Here is a 22351-nt window from a genome sequence, read left to right as displayed (position 1 = left end):
TTTGGGAATGTAAAATGGTGGTCGCTGGTCATTGACGTGGTCGTTGTTAGCTATCAAATTCGACTTTGGGAATGTAAAATTGCGGTCGCTGGTCGTTGTTGGCAGGTGGGCGTTATTCGCAGGTACAGAATATAGTGAAATCGTTCCGGGGGAAATCAATGTGGTCGTTATTGACAACTGGTCGCTATTCACAGGCGGTCGCTCAGGCAGGTTGGACTGTACGTTCCTAGTGGTTTCAGAGAAAAAGATTTTAAATATTATTCACAATATAAGTCTATATAAATCTTGTGACTTTTGGGAGCTCCCAGTTTTAAACTGGTAAAGGACATGCCATTTACATGTACCAAACCTCACAGCCTTGACCTTACTGAGAAGAGTTTTTACTACATACACATCAGGAAAACAAGGAACACCAAACAGGGGTCCAATTTTCACCTTATACAGAAGGATTATTTGAAACAAGAAACTGTCGGAGACGGGTGATGCTCCCCAAAGTTTGTTTTTTTCACAATATTGCACTATATATTCAGATAAAAGGAAACGTCTTGAGGGCACAGTAGTTGGGGGGACAAGAATTTTTTATAGAAAATTTCAAAGGGCCATAACTCAGTGAAAAATCATCCGACCAGAACCCGCTGATAATATGCACATCTCCTCTTGGTAGTGAAGCTTCCCATAAAGTTTCATTGAATTCCGGTCATTAGTTGCTGAGAAATAGCCCGGACAAAAATTGTGCACGGACGGACACATGGACGGACAGACGAAGCGAGAGGACCACCATTAATTTAATATGTAAATCATGTGCCACCTGGGGCGTGGCCAGTTTTGACCTTAAAGGCATAATTGGAACAATCTCAGTCTAAGACCACAAGACCATGTTATGCATAAATAATCCCTGATGGTGTTTGTTTCCGAGCATATTTTTCAGTTTTCATGTTTTTAAATCTCCATGTATTTATGTACCCAATTACCTACATTTGCAAAGGACCAGTAGAAATTGAAAAACACTAGTAAGACAGAGACATCCAGGTATCATTTATGTTAATTAACTTAAGTTTCATTTAAATCTGCCCTTTGGATCAGAAAGAAAAGCCGTTTAAACAAAGAAGGCTCATGAACGCTGCACCTTCGTACTGTAGGGCGATATATAGTCAACATGGTTTCCTTAAAGCTCAAGCACGCATGGGCCCTCATACAGTGGGAAGATGGACAACATGATTTCTTTAAAGCTCATGCATGCTGCACCCTCATACCGTAGGACAAAGGACAACATGGTTTCCTTAAAGCTCAAGCACGCATGGGCCCTCATACAGTGGGAAGATGGACAACATGATTTCTTTAAAGCTCAAGCACGCTGCACCCTTATACTGTAGGACAAAGGACAACATGGTTTCCTTAAAGCTAATGCACGCTGTACCCTTATACTGTAGGACGATGGACAACATGATTTCCTTAAAGCTCATGCACGCTGTACCCTTATACTGTAGGATAATTGACAACATGGTTTCCTTAAAGCTCATGCACGCTGCAGACTTATACTGTAGGACGATGGACCACATTGTTTCCTTCAAGCTCATGCACGCTGCACCCTTATACTGTAGGACAATGGACCACATAGTTTTCTTCAAGCTCATGCACTCTGCACAGTTATACTGTAGGACGATGGACAACATGATTTCCTTAATGCTCATGCACACTGCACCCTCATACTGTAGGACGATGGACAACATGGTTTCCTTAATGCTCATGCACGCTGCACCCTTATACTGTAGGACGATGGACAACATGATTTCATTAAAGCTCATGCACGCTGCACCCTTATACTGTAGGACGATGGACAACATGGTTTCCTTAAAGCTCATGCACGCTGCACCCTTACACTGTAGGACGATGGACAACATGGTCTCCTTAAAGCTCATGCACGCTGCACCCTTATACTGTAGGACGATGGACAACATGATTTCCTTAAAGCTCATGCACGCTGCACCCTTACACTGTAGAACGATGGACAACATGATTTCCTTAAAGCTCATGCACGCTGCACCCTTATACTGTAGGACGATGGACAACATGATTTCCTTAATGCTCATGCACGCTGCACCCTTACACTGTAGGACGATGGACAACATGATTTCCTTAAAGCTCATGCACACTGCACCCTTATACTGTAGGACGATGGACAACATGGTTTCCTTAAAGCTCATGCACGCTGTACCCTTATACTGTAGGATAATTGACAACATGGTTTCCTTAAAGCTCATGCACGCTACGCCCTCATTCTGTAGGACAATGGACAACATGGAATCCAAATATCTCACCAGGAGCACATTGTGCTAAATTGAGCTAAACCTAAATATCAGTGCAGTATCTTGTGATTCATGTTCTGACATTTTTAAAATATGGTCTTAATTTGTTATTTTTTTATTCTACAGAGATATAATAATATATATCACAATTTATCAAAATGGACTGACAAAATAACAACAAGAAACCGTCGGAGACGGGTGATGCTCCCCAAAAGTATTTTTTGTCACAATATTGCACTATATATTCAAATAAAGGGAAACGTCTTGAGGGGCATAACTTTGGACAAAATAATACGATGGAAGGTTTAGCAACTTTAAAATTTCAAAGGGCCATATCTTTCTAAACAAGGGCTGTTTGTAAAACATGCATGCACCCCATATGGGCTGTCCGTTGTAGTGGCAGCCATTGTGTGAATACGTTTTTTGTCACTGTGACCTTGACCTTTGACCTAGTGACCTGAAAATCAATAGGGGTCATCTGTGAGTCACGATCAATGTACCTATGAAGTGTCATGATCCTCGGCAAAAGCGTTCTTGAGTTATCATCCGAAAATCATTTTACTATTTCGGGTCACCGTGACCTTGACCTTTGACCTTGTGACCTCAAAATCAATAGGGGTCATCTGCGAGTCATGATCAATCTACCTGTGAAGTTTCATGATCCTAGGCATATGCGTTCTTGAGTTATCATCCGAAAACCATTTTACTATTTCGGGTCACCGTGACCTTGACCTAGTGACCTCAAAATCAATAGGGGTCATCTGCGAGTCATGATCAATGTAACTATGAAGTTTCATGATCCTAGGCCCAAGCGTTCTTGAGTTATCGTCTGACAACCACCTGGTGGACGGACCGACCGACTGACAGACCGACCGACCGACTGACATGAGCAAAGCAATATACCCCCTCTTCTTCGAAGGGGGGCATAATAAATCATCTAACCAGAACCCACAATTAACATACGCATCTCCTCAAGGTAGTTAAGCTTCCCATAAAGCTTCATTGAATTCCAGTCAGTAGTTGGGGGGGGACAAGAATTGCACTTTATGTAGAGTTAATGGAAAATTTCAAAGGGCCATAACTCAGTGAAAAATCATCCGACCAGAACCGTTGATATTATGCACATCTCCTCTTGGTAGTGAAGCTTCACATAAAGTTTAATTGAATTCCGGTCATTAATTGCTGAGAAATAGCCCCGACAAAAATTGTGCACGGATGAACGGACGCACACACGCACGGACAGACGAAGCGGCGACTATATGCTTCCCCCCAAAAAATTTTGGGGCAGCATAAAAATGAACACAAGCACATAAGCTAATACATGAGCCTTGCTCTCTGAAAATGCATGGGAATGGGGCCGGGTCCCATTGGATTTGGAAAAATAGGAGCATTTTGTCTAAAATTGGGAAATTAGTGTTGTTATTGTTTTGCTAAAGAATGCTTCAAAATTGAGAATAGAAGTTTTCAGTATTATATTTTATACTAAGGTTGAACTTATATGGATGGGAGATTAACAAAATATTGAGTCTTAAGTTTAAATGAAGACACTTCTTGACAACAATCCAGTTTAGTTGGACAGTCATCCCTGATTAGCCTATGCCGACTGTGACAACCCTTTATGCAAATACATTAAACCCCATTTTCCCACAGCGTTGCTCAAATACATTACCGCAATTATAACATTGGGGACATTTCCTTCTCGAGCAAAAACTTCTAGTCTAGAAATCGTCTGTTCATTGCCAACAATGTCTGACAATTTTGTTGGTCTGTATTTCTCTACCCTGAAACACACATAGCAGTTATAAAACTCATATTTACATGTTTTTGTATCGATTGTTTGGCCTTTTTTTAACCGGGAACCTCGCTCATTCTCTACAACAACAGCCTATACAGACATTTGTGACACGCTGATTTTTTTTCCTGGAAATCACCATAGCAGACGAAATCAAGTTAAACAATTGGTAAGGAATGATTCATGTGTATGCAATTTACAACATATTTTGTTGATTACCCCATTAAGTGAGTGAAACAATAGTTACAGGGATTTATCACATTGTCTATGGATGTTTCTGTTGAAACTGAAAGTAGATAGAGAAAGAGCGAGGTTCCCGGCCTGCGTGCGCATTTTAATAAGCGAGCGGGGTGACCGTTATTTAATTATGGGTAATGACTTGTTGCAATAATTCAACTCTCAGCTTTATAACCCAAAGGGTTGCTAAGAGTTGCAATGCGCCGTCTATTGTCTAAGGTGCAAATTTTCATCACCACTGCAAAGGCTTAGGAACACTGATACTGCAAAAACTTATCAACTTTTACCTGTTTCAAGCACGAACTTATGCAAATGGTACCATTAAAGCATCAAATCATTGCTTTTTATTTACTTTGTTATTCTTTTGTACACTATATCGACCATATTGTCAGTAGGCTGCCATTCAGGTAAACTTAATGTGTTTATGAAGTTTATTTATCGCTTTCCTTAATTGGTAACAAACAACGTCTGCTTAGTGATGCGCACGAAATCTGTGGGCAGATTTGCGCTTGAGTTCATTAAGGGATGCATATGGACTCTCAGAGCTGCCATTACAGCAAAAATTATCAAAGGCTCTGGGAGTACGGTTATATGGACTAGGTTAATGACGCACTTCCGTTGCTTTTTAAAATGGCTAGTTAGAGTTATGGAGGTTTCGGTAAATAACAAGTTCGGTAAATTGGATTTATATAGTAAATGCCGCGGAGGTTTCGGTAAATTGGTAAAAATAGAGATTATCGCACCTTTAGTCGATAGGCATATACACTAATTGAGTTGTTTGGCACTAATTAAAGTATCTGATTAAAATGTACGGAGTTGATGTTTGCAATTTAGAGATGTTTGCAAAGTGTTAATATTAATTACCCAGGCTTTCAACCTATTAATATTCTAATCAAGGGAGAATTGTAGAATTAATAGGAAAAACCTTAATTAAAGTGTATCATATAATAATAATAACAATTTTATCAAATATATTTGTTTCTTATATGAATACAATTTTCTCTTTTTTTGCTACAAGCAGGTCTGCACATAAGGTAGTCGTGAAGACCTGTAAATAAACTCTGACATTCACACACACTTTTTAATACAAAAGTTAACAGTGATATGCCTTAATAATTTGATAAATATTGAGAGTGGGGTATGTTTTAAAGTTGATTTTTCTAAAATTAATCTAAATATATTATGTATGTTTAGATCGTGAACATGCTTCAACACTAGTGGCCGATTTTTTACGTACACAACCAGTAATTTCAAACTGTGAAAAAACAAACATTTTCCTTCTTTAATCATGTTTACAAAAATAAATAAATTATGTAATTGGGTAATTATAAAATTATCACGGTCATTTTCAAGTAAAAATTCAAAGGGAGGATCAGAGGATGAAGAGAAGATTTTCACGGGATATCGAGTAATTAAGGTTAAGGTAGGTGTTGTTGCTCAATTGCTAAAGTGTGTATATATGCAGGTGGCAACTATGAAAGAGGCAAATGTTTCTTATTTATATTTTTCTGTGTCATGAATTTATCTTACATGGCTAAAAGTGACTAAGGTTGAAAAAGCCTGAAAAAAAACCCTGGGGGCCAGGGGGCTGGAAGGCCCCCAGTCAGGTGCAGGGCGACACCCTGGTCGGGGGCCCAGGGGGATGAAGGCCCATGGAAGCTCCTGGAAAATAGCATTTTAGATAGCCTAGGAATGAACTATCCTGGCTTTAAATTTGGAACAAAAAACAAATCCAGAAATAAATATTAGAATTTAGAATGAATCAGAAATAATCATATCTTATACACCATATTGCATTTTTTATACAGCTGCAGACCATTTCTTGTTTTCTAGTAATTAAGATTAATTGATAACACAAGCTATATATTGTACGTTTAAAAATACAAACAGACAAAGACTATAATTCTGCATACACAAAAATATTGTCGCCACCAAAATTCCCTTATTTACGAGCATATACGCATTAAACGGTGACAATCTAAGTGAAATAATTTTAAGTATATTGTCCGCACCTTGGGTATGACCAATTGAGCATTACTAAGATGTGCCTACCCTGCTACTGTGGTTGCATGGATAAGTAAGTGCATGGGTGAACACTTAAAATAACTTTAACGGTCTTGCCTTTTTCATAACTTTAGACAGCCACTTCCAATTCCATTTATTTTTCTCTCCACGCTCCAATACTTTAGTATCGTGACCCGCGGGAAGAAACTTCATGATTTTTAATATAACAATTTTTAATGTATGTACTCCATTTTCATATGCTCAGAAACGAAAATCGCGAAAAACCAAAATACATACGGTGATCAAATCAAACGCCCTGCCGTTGGTTACCGCGCCTGTATTAGGGCATTTCCATTGATACGTAAAGACAACAATCTGGTTCGCTGAATGGCACGGACTCGACAGTGTTTTTTTTCTAGCACACAATTCAGTTGAAATAATGTGAAATTATTTTAATTAAATTGGTATTCGTGGCTCAGACATAACACTAAATATTTTTTCCATAGATCTGCACTATGTGCAGGTAATACCCAGAAAAGATTTGAAAACACCTTATTAAGGAAACGGATTTAATTCAGTGATATTTAAGTGCAACCAAGCTTGAATTGGATTTTAATTGATTTTTATGCACATAAGTGAACATGGCTAAGCGTAGACTTTTTGACATTACCTTTACTTTTAAGCGCCTACAAATACTGACTTGATTTGTGAGTTACTTCCCTTCTGTGTAAACAAATGACAACATAAAAATTCCAACTCGGATTTTACAGTAAATTTAAGTCAAAGGGTACTGATTTACATATTGTTTGGTATAATTTAGCATAAATATGATGATTTTCAGAAATATACCTGCTTATGACACATCTTTTCTTCTGTATTTTCTTAGAAATACGAGGTCCTACAAAAATGGCGTAGTTTTCCGACAATGAAAATTTGGCATGCGCTGTTATTCTTGTAATATATGTGACGTAACGGTATCTTGAGAATAACAGTATCAGAAGAATAAGGGATAGATACGCATCTTTTTAAAAATGCTTTATATCTCAAGTTTCAATTGGAAATATTTGCAAAATCTTCTGACCATGTTTCATCAAGATCGGAAAAAAAATGTGGCCTCTAGAGTGTTAACAAGGTTTTACTTTAGCCATATAAGGAAAAATGCCCCGCCCATTGGCAGCCATGTTTTTCAACCAACCGGCATCATTTTTGAACTCTTCCAAGATATTATTGGGATGAATCTTCTGACCAAGATTTTACTATATCCATATATAGCCATAAAAGGAAAAATGCCCCGCCCCTTGGCAGCCATGTTTTTCAAGCAAACGTAACCATTTTCGAACTCATCCAAGATATCATGGAGACCAATCTTCTGACCAAATTTCATGAAGATTGGACATTAAAAGTGGCGTCTAGTGTTAATGAGGGTTTACTATAGCCATAATAGCCATATAAGAAAAAATGCCCCGCCCCTTGGCAGCCATGTTTTTCAAGCAAATGTAACCATTTTCGAACTCATCCAAGATATCATTGAGACCAATCTTCTGACCAAATTTCATGAAGATTGGACAATAAATATGGCCTCTATAGTGTTAACAAGGTTTTAACAAGGGAGTAAACAACCGGTATTAGAAAGTATGTACAGGTTATCTTTCTTTAACATTAGAATGTTGACATGTTTTCACTATACATTTAGAGAAAACTGCCCCACCCCCTGGCGGCCATGTTTTTCCACCCAAAATGACCATTTTCGAACTCGTCCGAGATATCTATGAAATTGATGTTTAGAATAAAAATTATGAGGATTAGGCAAAAAATGTGACTTCTATAGTGTTCACAAGCTTTTTTTACTATATAAATATAAGGAAAATAACCCCACCCCCTGGCGGCCATGCTTTTTTACCGATCCTAACCATTTTCGAACTCAACCGTCATATCTAGAAAACACATGTTCTGACCAAATTTCATGAAGATTGGACCAAAAATGTGACTTCTAGAGTGTTCATATGTTTTCACTATATACATATAGAGAAAACTGCCCCGCCCCCTGGCGGCCATGTTTTTTGACCGATCTGGACCATTTTCAAACTCGTCCGAGATATCAATGAAAACAATGTTTTGACCATGTTTTATGATGATTGGGCAAAAATAGTGACATCTAGAGTGTTCACAAGGTTTCTCTATAGCCATATAAGGAATACTGCCCCGCCCCCTGGCGGCCATGTTTTTCAACGAACCGGAACCATTTTTGAACTCAACCTACATATCATTTAGACAAACATTTTGACAAAGTTACATAAAGATTGGGCATCAAATGTGACTTCTACATTGTTCACAAGGTTTTTCTTTTTTTTGACCTAGTGACCTAGTTTTTGACCCAGCGGGGACAAATGTTCTGACCAAGTTTCATGAAGATCCGACAATAAATGTGGCCTCTAGAGTGTTCACAAGGTAAAATGTTGACGACAGGTGATGCACGACGGACAAAATCGATCACAAAAGCTTACCATGAGCACGTTGTGCTCAGGTGAGCTAAAAACATACCGAATATCATTATATTTCTTTTTTTTTAAATTACGTACATGTCTTATATGTTATACTTTGGGGTTTTCTTTTGTTTTTCTCAACCCGAGAGAAATAATAAAACATTATTATATATAAAGCGCAATCGGAATTTGACCTTTAATTTGAGGCAATCCACATTTTTTGTAGCGGCCAAGAGCAGTATTTTGCGCTTGGCCGCTGATGCTGTATTGTAAAATGTAATACAAAAGTCAAAATTTGGCTCTTACAAGAGGTGGCCTCCACGTGGCAAGAGCTGGGCTACATATTCATTATGTTGGCAAACTGCCTCATGTTTATATTGAGAAATTGAGTGCTTTTTGGTGGCCTAAAATACTATTGTGCTTTATATTTAAACTTAAATCAATATTTAGCAAATTATTTTACATTTGTTTATGTTTTTTTTGTTCTTTTATTTAATAAATCATTTCTACAATATTTTACAAGACTATGAACATTTTATAATAGCATTAAACTTAATTGAAGATCTTATATTTATTTTGTCTTTAATCATTTATTATTACTATAATGTTATTTAAATAAAAGCACCAATTATTTCAAAAAATTTAGTATTGAGTTATTTAAATCGTAAATTTACTTTCAATAAAGTTACATTTTAAATTCTTTTTTTGGTTAAGTACTTACAATTTCCTAAAAGTATTTGTTTTAAAAAGTTCAGTGGTTGCTTATTCATGCCCCTTAATTGACATGACGCCTGGATGATGATCGCTCCGCCCACTTAATCACGTGGCTTAGCGGTTAGCAAACCAAGACAAGCTTACACCAAAATGGCTTATTTGCCTATATATTGCATATAGATTTACGCGATATTCTAGATGATTTTTATGGACTTTTTCACACCATATAACACTTGTAAAGGGTTTGTGTTATTTATTCATTATGCAAATGCAAAAATATTCGTTTATAGAGAACATCAGCTATTTATAACGGTTTTTCGGTACATTAAACACGCTCTCAAACGCTTTCGCGCTTACCAAAATCGAACATGTTACTACGTGTAATGGTGGTATTAGCAATAAATTAACACTTCTACACCGATATTTACCCATGTTATTTACGAAAATATTAACGAAACATTTTCCCTCGTGTATTTGACATGAAATATCGCTTTATAACTGGGATTTCGGTTAAGTTTTACGCGCTTTCTGATGCCGAGTGGGTACTTAAATCCCGCATGTTATTACGTATTAAAGTGATAATAATAATATTAAAAATTGCTTATTGGATATTTTTCAATCACTATAAATGAAAGTGCAAAACAACACAATCAGTTTGGTCATTGTCTGATATAAATTAGCGTTGTATGAAGGAAAATTCAGTTCAGTCATGCGCAGGTACCGACTTCCCCCAAGTTACCGCATTTATTGGTTATATCAGTAATAATAACTCTTAAACAATGGCATTAATCGATCCGTTTTTATTAAAATAGTAACATACAAGAGTTCCGCGGTCGGAGATGACCGCATTGAAGCCGGATTTTTGATTTAAATGACAGGAAAGTACCTTTCGTGTTTTTGTCAATGCAATACTTAAATTACTGAAATATTGTTCAAAGGTCAAAATGAAATGTAAGTACTTTTCAAGGCATGAGCAAACCTTGTGTTATGTTTTGAATGCATGCATATACATGAACAACAATAACATTTAAGGTCACAAATATGAACTTGAATTGACAATTAGGAAAGTTTGATCTCAATTTTTTTATTAGCAAATTAGTAAGATATTGTTTGAAGTTTCCATCAATTTCATTATCAAATGTAAGAAAATAAACTTAGATGAAATAATACTATTTATTGTTTTGCTTTCACATACCTACACAGAAATCAAATGAATGACATTGAAATGAGCAGTGGTGATCTTCTAGTACTGGCCAACCTTTATGTCAAGTTTGAAGACTCTAGGTACAAGCATACCAAAGTTATAACATGGAATAAGAACTTTAACATTTTTACCTACCAAAGTTATAAGAACTTTAACATTTTTACATTCAAGGTCACAGTGACCTTGACCTTAGAATGAATGACCTTGAAATGACCAGTGGTCATTTAAGTGTGCTTGCAAACCTTCATGTCAAGTTTGAAGACTCTATGTCCAAGCATACCAAAGTTATAACAATTTTAACATTTTAACATTTAAGGTCACAGTGACCTTGACCTTCAAATGAATGACATTGAAATGACCAGTGGTCATCTTCTAGTACTGGCCAATCTTTATTTCAAGTTTGAAGACTCTAGGTACAAGCATACCAAAGTTATAACATGAAATAAGAACTTTAACATTTTTACATTCAAGGTCACAGTGACCTTGACCTTCAAATGAATGACCTTGAAATGTCCAGTGGTTACTTACTAGTTCTGGCCAACCTTCATGTCAAGTTTCAAGACTCTAGGTCCAAGCATACCAAAGTTATAACAACTTTAACATTTTTATATTGAAGGTCACAGTGACCTTCACCTTCAAATGAATGACCTTGAAATGACCAGTGGTCATCTGTTAATCCTGGCCAACCTTCATGTCAAGTTTGAAGACTCTAGGTCCAAGCATACCAAAGTTATACCATGAAATAAGAACTTTAACATTTTTACATTCAAGGTCACAGTGACCTTGACCTTCAAATGAATGACCTTGAAATGACCAGTGGTTACTAACTAGTTATGGCCAACCTTCATGTCAAGTTTCAAGACTCTAGGTCCAAGCATACCAAAGTTATAAGAACTTTAACATTTTTTATATTGAAGGTCACAGTGACCTTGACCTTCAAATGAATGACCTTGAAATGACCAGTGGTCATCTGTTAATCCTGGCCAACCTTCATGTCAAGTTTGAAGACTCTAGGTCCAAGCATACCAAAGTTATACCATGAAATAAGAACTTTAACATTTTCGAGCACGCCGCCACCCCCCCCGCCCGCCCGACAACATCAATCTATAAGCCGAGATTTTTTCGAAAAAAATCCGGCTAAAAATGGTTTTCAATTGTTTCTGACACAAACAAAAACTCGATTTATAACGGGGATTTCAATAAGTTACGCTAATTGGGTACCACTATTCTCTATTATTTTACATGCACATGTGTTATAATTTATACTTAACTAGAAATGGCGCGGCAGAGGCCGACGCGTATCCCCACGCCGCATGTTTGACCAAGGGGCGCCCCAGGGTTGGTAATGGGGCCATTCATAGTTGAGATTGACCGTATTGTCATAAGAGAAGTTCAGTATCAATTAGAAGTGAATTGGTGTAGAAATGAAGAAATTATAGTAAAAGGCAATTTTGGATAAGCGTGGCCTATGTTGGCGGGGTGACACAGGGTTGGTAATGGGGCCATACATAGTTGAGATTGACTGTTTTGTCATTAGAGAGGTTCAGTATCAATTTGAAGTAAATCGGTGTAGAAATGAAGAAATTATAGTAAAAGGCAATTTTGGGTGGGCGTGGCATATGTGGGCCGGGCACCCCAGGATTGGTAATGTGGCCATGCATAGTTGAGATTGACTGTATTTTCATAAAAGAGGTTCAGTATCAAATTTAAGTTAATCGGTGTAGAGATGAAGAAATTATAGTAAAAGGCAATTTTGGGTGGGCATGGCCTATGTGGGCGGGCGCCCCAGGGTTGGTAATGGAGCCATGCATAGTTGAGATTAACCTTATTGTCATAAGAGAGGTTCAGTATCAATTTGAAGTGAATCGGTGTAGAAATGAAGAAATTATAGTAAAAGGCCATTTTGGGTGGGCGTGGCCTATGTGGGCGGGGTGCCCCAGGGTTGTTAATGGGGCCATGCATAGCTGAGATTGACCGTATTGTCATAAGAAAGGTTCAGTATCAATTTGTAGTGAATCGGTGAAGAAATAATAGTAAAACTGCAATTTTGGGTGGGTGTGGCCTATGTGGGCGGGGCGCCCCAGGGTTGGTAATGGGGCCATGCATAGTTGAAATTGACCGTATTATCATAAGAGAGGTTCGGTATCAATTTGAAGACAATCGGTGTAGAAATGAAGAAATTATAGTAAAATAACCTAAAAAAATGAGTGAAAATCTCTGACCCGGCCCCGCCCCAACCCCCATTACTTTTGACCCAAGGGTCAGATAAAAATTCCAAATAGTGTAGGGTCGCACATATGCTCATAGCTACCATGTGTGTAAGTTTCAAGGTTCTAGTGCGTAAAGTGTAGGAGATAGTGGCCAGGACGGACGGAGAGACAGACGGACAACCGGACAGACGGCGGAGATAACCACAATATCCCCACGCTTTTCAAAAAGCGTGGGGATAATAATGCTTAGTTATTGATTATATGACATTTCAAGTTTTTAAATAAAATTAATGTTCTATAAGGGGGATCTCGGTAATTCTACACATTGAAGCTTCCACTCGCTCTTGTCAAGACCGCATTTCCGCGTTGGAAATCTCTCTGGATACCGAATGTCAGAGTTACATAATCCCTCTTTACACCGTTTTGCCATATTTCATATCCGTTTTTTTCCAACAAAATAAACTAAACTCGTTGAAAATAATGAGAACTAGGCATTCGATCTCCAAGTGTGGCTTAAAAGCGTTCATTGGTGACACCACATGTTTGCACATGTATAGATACCGTTATTAAGATAAGATATCACGTCACCTTCTAATAACATGTACATATAATGACAATAAAGTGCATTACTATCAGAGTAATAAAACACAGCATGAATTAGGTTTCATGCTGGCTTTTTCTTCTCTTAAAGTAATGCAGATGAACCTTGCTTCTATTAATCACTTAGTAACTGACAAAACTATTAAAAACATGAACTATTATGTGATGATCAGATCGATAACATAAACTTTTTAAATCTGCTAGTATATTCGATAATAAGATATTGTAATTGTCTTTGACAGTGTTGACGTTCAGTTGTTCGTGGTGACGACCGCCTGTATTTATACATCTCTTACACTTCTCAAGATCTCTTTTCGGCTTTGGAAACGATATAAATTAAATGTCACCAACTAATCTCTCAGGATATCGATTGTCCCAGTTACATAATCCCCATTGACACCGTTTAACCATTTTTAATCGTTTTTTAAAGAGGAAAACAAACGAAACTCGTTGGAATAATTTGACAGTGTTGTTCGTGGGGACGATCACTTGCATTATCCATCTTCTCAAGATCTCTTTTCGGCTTTGGAAACGATATACATTCAATGCCACCAACTTATCTGTCGGGATATCGATTGTCTGAGTTACATCCACATTGACACAGTTTTACCATTTTTAATCTAAGTTTTTTTAAGGAGGAAAACATACTCGTTGAAATAAAAGTAAACATAGACATAGCTTGTCTAGGAAAATGGCGGGCAGTTCGTTGCTAAGTCGCGCGCCTGATTAATCAATCGCTGATTGGTAGATCAATTCTTAGATAAGGCGGCGTCATGTCAATTCTTCACTATAGGCATAACATTATCAATCAACTATAAATTAATCCACAGTTTGCAAATATATGCCCCTGATGTTATTGTAAGCCAATAATAGGTGTCATTAACACCTCATTGAAGGTATACCACCTCTATAAAAAAAGAACTTTTTACCGAAACCTCCTGGGCATTTACTATATAAATCCAATTTACCAAACTTGCTATTTACCGAAACCTCCAGCACCTGCTAGTGATTTACCTTGTCAATATCAATTTACATAGTCAAACTATCTTTTTTTTAAGAAGACGTTTTGTCAGAAGATTTGTATTGATTTAGTATGTGTATACATTTAGTCCAGGCCACAAACAAGAAAAAAATCAAAAACCTCAAACAAATTGCAAAAGAAATGCCGTAACTATATTCAAACGGTTTAGGATAAGTTCTACCTAGTATTAAAATTCGCCATCCGTACGTCGAGCGCAAATTTGATTTTTTGCACTTGCAAAATGTTACCTGCAAAATAAATTAATTTATCAATTATTTCAGCGAGAAATAGCACTCTGTTGCATTAAACACTTTTTAAACCAAAACAAACCTCAAAAAGCGTAATTAAACATTTAATGTTACCTAAATACATGTAAAATGCTAAAATATGCTTATAATTTTGACATTACTGTTTACCTTGCACCAAAAAAGAGGGGGTTTTCACGTGATGGTCGAGATGGGGACATCCATACCGAGACAGTTATTTTTCGCAGTTTTATAAAAAAAACACACTAAAAACGCTAAATATGTATATTATAGAGTTTGAGCTATTGAGATGCAACTGCGCATTCGCTATATGATACATATAAAACATCTGTAAACCGTACAATTGGAGGCTGCACATAATAATATTGGTCTCTAAATGAACCTGGCTCCCAACCAGATGGTTCATACATAATCATCTGAAGTGAAGTCACTTGGAGGGCAGTTTGAACAACTTGATCCTTTGCATTCCTTGCATGCAACGGAACACTCAAGCCCATGCTTTCTGCATGAGCATCGCCGGGTGTCACAGTTTAATTTGCATTTACACCTCACTATCGCCAGTAAATCGGCTGAAGCGGGTGACATGTCTGTTTTAACTGGAACGTAGAGTCCGTTGTCCAACCTCCAGCCCCACATCGTTGGCTCCAAATCGGAAGTATGAGTCCATTCTCGAGCCTAAAGATGAGCGCGAAGAGAGTGGATTTTGCTGCAGCGGATGTTGGTGGAAGGGTTATATATGTACACTGTTAATGCCATTGATGGTTTTCTCAGTGAAGAGATGAAACGCAGGCTATTCAAATCAGAAAAGCTCGATCCCCTGTAGGTGCCACAATGATTCTCTCACCTATTTCTGTCACTTGCTCCTGCGTTGTCCCTTCTACAAATTCTGCGAAATTGGCCTGCATGACTTGATTTGACTTGGCTTTTTTAAAATGCGATACCCTTTCCAATTCTAAAAATACACAAATTGGTATCGCACCCTGTCAGCGCATGCAAGGCAGGAAGAATATGACACAACTGCTAACCAAGAACTGTTTTCGTTTTCTGTACATTCCACATTTTAGGCTTTCGAGTAGTTCCTGCGTTCTTGTCTGACATAAAGAATATGTCATGCGTTTGCATGTTGGCATGGTAGCAAAGAAGTACCAGCAGGTCTGTTTCTTCGCCAATAAGTGTCGTAGGCTGTGTTGAGGCAGATTCAATGGCTGTTTTTACAATAGTAACATCAGCATCTGCACTAGCTTGTACCACTGTGCATCCAATATTTTGAAGCACTTCAGTCAGAAGATTGATGAATGCCTGTTTGTTTGCCATGTTAGCCATGAAATGGTCCTTCCTTGAGCGAAATGGTGTTTCTTTTGTGAACAAAACATGTGTATCCATTACGCCCTTGCTCCTACGTTGATGTGTAGCGTCTTTGGATGAGGGCTTGCCTGAATATCCATCAAAGACTACTGTTGAAGCACCATACCTGTTGGATACAAAATTAGCATATATCTGACAAATTCCCTGGACTGTGTATCCTCTTGGCCATTGGATTCAATGTAGCAGTGAGCCGCCATCCAGCACATATGCCATTTGTCCGTCCTCCTCAACACTTGCAGCACAATCACCCTGTGCCCATATTGTGTCTGCAAGTGTTGCTTTTTGTGCTTCTCTCATGCAGCCTGTGTCATCGAATAAAGAAGCTGGAACCGGACAAAGTTCATGTGTAAACACGGTACTCATATCTTCAGTTTTACCACTGGCGGCTACCAGTAAACGCTGAAAGAGAAGCTGTGGGCTAACTGGCAATACCTCGCTGCCAATTTGCAGTGTAGACTGCGAATTCAGGGTTACTACCTGGTTTCGTTTTTTGAATGACACTTCCATCACATCTTGGCCCTTCAGATTGTCTACAATTTCACTACCGATCCCCTTGGCGTGGTGTACATTTACGGTGCCAGTAGATGTAACTCCAGTCTCAATGTTTCTCAAGGAGATTGTTGGTGCAAAAGGCTTTCTTTCTTCCAAGAAAGCCATGACTGTGTTTAAATCTTTGCAATCTCGCTCCTGTCTTGAGGAATAACATTCTTTATGTTGCTAGCTTGTCTGGTAACCTGTTTGGTTTAAGTCTTGGATGGCTGAGTTAACAGCAGCACACATTGGCATTGACAGAAGCCACTGAGCCCTTTGTACTTCCGTCATGCCCTTTCCTCTTGTCATTCCCCCTGTTGACTTAAGAGTACGCATAAGTGTTGACTCTATAGTCAAATCAGTTGAGAGTCCATCCCAGTACCGGTCACTTAGGCGTACAACATGGTGACCGTGTACAAACTTGTCATGCACGTCGGGGTGAGTATCTTGTAAATAATCCATCTCTTGAAGATACAGATAGGCTGACTTTAGATACAAGTTGTGACCCGTCGCTGCCAGATAGGGAAGCATTTCCTTCATTGTCTGCAGATGCAATTCCCAATTTCCTGTTCTCTCTGCTTTGATGAATCTTCGAAGTATGTTGATCATTTCCATATATTGTACCCAAAAACATGCTGTCGGGTACTGCTTAAGCTCTTGCAGTGTTCTGTCATATTTGCTTTTGACCTTTTCTATAACTGGGTGTGTCAGCACACTTTCAGGTGTTATCTGTTTTCTCAGTAGCTGATCGTATATATGGCAGAAATCGTATCCTTTTCATCATCATTACGTATCCCTACGTCAAGCTCGTTCTCTTGAACATGATGTTCTTCTGTTTCAAACGGTACGTCTGGCGGCGGTTCATTTTGAGGATTAGCAGTTTTTACGGAATCAGCCAGGTCAGTGTCAGTGCGTTCACAAGTAGCTGTTTGTTGCGGTGTAGTTCCGTAAATTTCAGCGGTAACCATCGCACTCAGTGCTGCATCGACAAGGAGATGCCCACAAACTGCTCTTAACACTGCTTTCCCACATATCATGTGGCCTACCGCATTCAGGGGTTGAAGAATTTTTCCAGAGCCACTCGCCCTGCAAGGCGAGTAGGCCTGACAATCCACTCGCCCTTCACTTTAATCTACTCGCCCTGCATTTAAAAAAATAGATATCTATATTTATAGTTATGATCAACCAGAACCTTTTAAACCTTCTTAACATAGTGACACTAAACTTCAAACAAATTAACTACATTATCTGATGGATTATATTTGCTTTCCTTACGTTTTCTGCACCTCTTTCCTTTCCTCAATTCTTTCCGCTTCTCGTTTTTACAACCTTTCTAATTCATTTTGTTCCCCGTCGCCACCACCTTGCAGATATTTTAAAATAGAACCCTTTTCCATTTTAATATTTAAGACGAACTTTTACTGAAAGACACGCTTGATTGACAAACGGTTACACTGTGGTAAAATTTGCCTAAGGCTTCTGATCACGAAATTCAGAATTATTCTGTTTATTAATAATTATTTTTTCTGTTTATTTTTAATTAAATATAAGAAGTAGTATAATTAACCAATGATGTATTATTGTTTTATTGATATTTACATTACAATTCACGGAATGTCCAATATATTTAACAGTTTTATTCACTTTTAATCGATTAGCTAAGGGCACTGACAACGACGAAAAGAGCGCAGCCGATTTCGAGAATTATTTTTACTGTGCCTGTGACATCATTTTTCAGTGTCAAAACGAAAGTGCAGTTTCTTTGTGTATAAAACGTATTTTTTGTTCGTTCAAAAAATTGTTGGCAATTTGTATCGATGTGGAAGGAGTTCTGGAACTGAATTTATATTTCTCAACTTGAAAAACAGCACTCGCCCGGTCGGTCGAGTAATTAACAACTTTTACTTGCCCGACCATCAACTTCACTCGCATATGCGAGCGGTCGAGTGGATTCTTCAACCACTGGCATTCAGTGCGTAGACGGTTTCTAAGATTTCCCGAAGCCCAGTCGCATGCATGAAAGCTCCAATAAAGCTCATTTGCATATGAAATCCACCTAATCTGAGAACAATCCTCCTCAGTGGACTGTCAGCAATTTTGTTTTTGTACTATGGTTGCAGCTTTCCAGTACAGTGGCTGGTCAAATGTCACGATCGGTGTGCTATTACAAATTTCCGCCTGTTCACATACAAATGTCAGTGTAGAGTAAACACATGACATGTCACTTGGATTAAGGTCAATCATTGGAAGAAATTTCACAGCTGACTTTCCTGGAAACTGTCCAATTTCAACAGATTGCATAAATCCCGACCAACCAAGGTTTGACAACTTCAGTGGCCTACGGAATTTCACTAAGACATCTAGATACGCTGTTGGATCTTGAACATTCCTGTATTTCAAATCTTTCAGTATTAAACTTGAGCTCTCTCGTTAAAGCCTGTAGAAGTGTACATTGATCTGTCCTGCTGAGACAATGTCGTCATTGGAAACCTTTATTTGAGGTATGGGGACGTCTTCTGTGACACTTGGGGTAACAGCTGCAATAATGCCCATGACATGGAAAGTGCCATACCCGTCCAAAGTACATATATTGTGGTCTACATTATCGGCCACGAACTGCAAGGAAGATGACGACGTCACTCCTGGAATGTGCACTCCATTTGTAGCAGACGCACTGGTTTCAAATCTCATCACTTCTTTGTAACTTACACAAAATCCCATTTTATTAAGTACATCAATCAGAAATCGTGAAGAAAATTGATTGTGCAGTTTCACAGCAAGTCCAAGTTGCAGAGGCGAAAGCAACATACGTGGCCTGGCAGTTTGTATTATAGCTTGTCCTATTGACGCCTTCTTGACACCATTAGTGTTTTTTGGAAAAAGTGTTGACAGAAATGAGCTTAACGAGCCAGGTAAGAAATCTATCTGTTCTTCTAGGGAAGAAAGTGCAATTGGGGACGGGTATGAGTCCTTAATAACAGGCATTTTATTAATCTCATTTTGTATGAGCTTTGCTGCTGCTTTGATGATCGACGCCTTCTGTTCGGCTGTGTCCATATTCTTCGGTTGGTTGTAAATAAAGTCTCTATCTTCCTCTATATGGATTTATTAAATCGTCTAAAGGATGGAATAACTTTTCCATAATGACAACATTATAAAACAAGTTCAATTACATAAATCACACAAATTTAAAAGTTATACAGCAATCAGACAATGTAATAAATTACAAGAGTCCTCTCCTCCCCAAGCTTTAAAGTTTGTATGGTATGCTGTAAAACAAATTGACTTAGATTAAAATGTGGAAGATGGAAAAGGATGTCCACAAAGATCTGGAAATAGACAAGACATACATATAAATACTTAGTTATCTCCCTTCATGGGGGTAAGTTTTTGAGGGTACGTGAAAAACTGATTCCTGAAAATTAATATGTGTAACAATTATCATTATTATAAAGAATAAAACATGAATGTCTCTCGAATGGTCATGATGATTATGATTTCAACAATCTAAAAAAAAAAAAAATGAACTGGAAACAGTCAACAAATGATAACTATCGGGCATTAAACAGTTTATAAGTCAACACACACAGGTATTTCAACCATCGGTGAAATGAGACTTTCGGCCAGGCCGCCTAGGTGGTAACAGTTCTTTTTCTCCTGGGTTATTGTGTGGTAGCAACCTAGCGAGCTCTCGTGGTATCTTTGTCCCTCCAGTGTCTCTGTTCATGGGAGAAGAAGGATCAGGTTGTACATCCTCGGTTGGTGGGGGTGTATCCGTCTCAACGGCCGGATCCAGGGTTGGTTGTGGTGGAGGTGAGGCCGGTTCCTGTGTAGCTTTAGGGGTTGCTTTCTCCGTAGCAGTAGGTGTTGGTAACGACTGAGGGTGTTGTACGTGTTTATGAGTTAAAGATGATGATTTGGGACGCTGTGACTCAACTGCTTTCACGAGGGGATCCGTTGGTTTACTGAAGAACGGGGAGAATTTTCTCAAGTACTGTCTGTTACGTAGGGTGACCCTACCCGTTCCATCAACTCTGACCACATATTGGTGAAATTGCCGCACCTCAATCACTACACCTGTGCGCTCCCATCGCCTGGGCTGGTTTCCAACAAGATTTTGAATGAACACATGGTCTCCAATCTGCAGTGGGGGTAATTGCCTAGTATGTTCCGACCACTTTTCGTGGTCTCTGGAGTGGCGCTTCGCCAATGCCCTCTCGCGATGCGACAGTAATTCCTTCCAAGTCTCGTGTGGTTGATAACGTCCCATCAGTATCGGAATTGGATCACGAATGGGTCGGCCAAACAAAATGAGCGCTGGTGATGCCTTTGTTTCTGGATCGATCGAGTTTCTGTAGACCAGTAAAGCTCTCTGGAATTTGTCAGTGTCTAAAGACCCTGTGGGCGATGTGTTATCCATTAGCATGCGTTTAACAGTCTTCACAGCAAGTTCTGCCCTAGAATTGGCATGTGGGTTTGCAACTGAGCAAAGCCTGTGTCTGACGCCCCAGTTCCGTAGAAACTCTTGTGTCTTACCAGCCGTGAACTGTGGTCCACCATCTGATGTCAACTCTTCCGGAATGCCAAAGGTAACAAATGTCTCCCGAAGACGTTTAACTAGTCCCTCTGCACCAGACTCAGACTTGTACACCATCGGCCAGTTAGAATATCTGTCCACGACCACAACATAGTCAGTATTGTTGTAAGTGAAATAGTCAGCACAAATCTGTTGGAACGGGAACTCAGGTGGCTTAATTTCAACTGGGGGCTGCATGGGGTTTGATTTAGCTATTTTGTGGCAGTGTGAGCATTGGTCTCTAATCCTTGCAATATCAACAGTGATGTCTGGCCAGTATACAGAGTCCACAGCCCTCGCCTGCATTGCACTGACGCCTTGGTGTGCAGCATGAAGTGCGTTAAGTACAGATTCCCGGAATACAGCTGGAATCACAACGCGATGACCCACAAGTATCACGCCATCCACTACACACATACTGGGTGATAAACGATGGTAAGCTCTTAACTCTGGGGGCAAATCTTTGGTATCTTCTGGGAATCCCTGTGATATGCATTGAACGAGGTTTCGGAGATTCGGGTCGGACGCCGTAGCCTCACGAAGCATGTCCCATGTAACCACTGTACATACAGAATGGAGAGTACTGGACGCTGCTGCCAATGTGGATCTATCATCAGCATCATCGGTATCATCCGATTGTTGGTATAGACTAGTGAGCACGTCATGGATAGAAATATGCTCATCAGCAAGTGAATGAAGTTCCGCCGGGTCTCCTGGAAGGTGGAGGCGTTCCGGACTACCTGTTGGATAGCGTGATGCAGCATCAGGACCGAGATTCTTCTTGCCTGGAACATGGACCACAGTAAATTGGTATCCAAGTGTCTTCTCCTTGAGGTTTAGTAAGCGTCTGTTGGCAATCTCAGAGAGTGAACGATCATTCAGGATCTGCAGGAGTGGCTTATGATCTGTGGCAATGATAAGGTCTGTGCATCCAAGCACATAATATCGTGTTTGGTGAAGGGCATACACAACGGCTAAAGCCTCACCTTCAATGGCAGCGTACCTACTCTCTGCTGGGTGGGTGAATCTGCTTCCAACAAGA

At 39.0% G+C, this 22351-nt stretch overlaps 1 protein-coding gene and 2 long non-coding RNA genes across 5 annotated transcripts in view; 1 reads left to right on the top strand and 2 right to left on the bottom strand.

The window, feature by feature from the left end:
- The window catches only part of LOC127871447 (uncharacterized), a 190324-nt gene that overhangs the window by 97974 nt on the left and 69999 nt on the right, over window positions 1–22351 (top strand). The gene's annotated exons all lie outside the window — the stretch shown is intronic.
- LOC127871442 (replication factor C subunit 2-like) overlaps window positions 1–22351 on the bottom strand; it is a 52551-nt gene that overhangs the window by 21563 nt on the left and 8637 nt on the right. Inside the window, exons 1-2 of one of the 2 annotated variants that reach the window (XM_052414385.1) lie at window positions 14753–14787; window positions 3976–4087 (exon numbers count right to left, since the gene is read on the bottom strand). In XM_052414385.1, the coding sequence (XP_052270345.1) occupies window positions 3976–4087; window positions 14753–14772 (132 nt within the window). In that variant the 5' untranslated portion in view covers window positions 14773–14787. Of the gene's footprint in view, window positions 1–3975; window positions 4088–14752; window positions 14788–22351 lie in introns of those variants that run through there. The other variant, XM_052414384.1, reaches the window with a different exon arrangement.
- LOC127871451 (uncharacterized) lies at window positions 10601–11816 on the bottom strand. The gene is made up of 2 exons (XR_008045343.1): window positions 11223–11816; window positions 10601–10731 (listed from the first exon to the last, which is right to left on the bottom strand). It is a non-coding gene; the product is annotated as an uncharacterized LOC127871451 (long non-coding RNA).

The sequence above is a fragment of the Dreissena polymorpha genome, chromosome 3 (genome assembly GCF_020536995.1).
Source record: "Dreissena polymorpha isolate Duluth1 chromosome 3, UMN_Dpol_1.0, whole genome shotgun sequence".
In the NCBI taxonomy this organism is placed as follows: domain Eukaryota; kingdom Metazoa; phylum Mollusca; class Bivalvia; order Myida; family Dreissenidae; genus Dreissena; species Dreissena polymorpha.
Note: the sequence above shows the minus strand (reverse complement) of the source record. Positions and strands in the feature narration are given on the sequence as shown.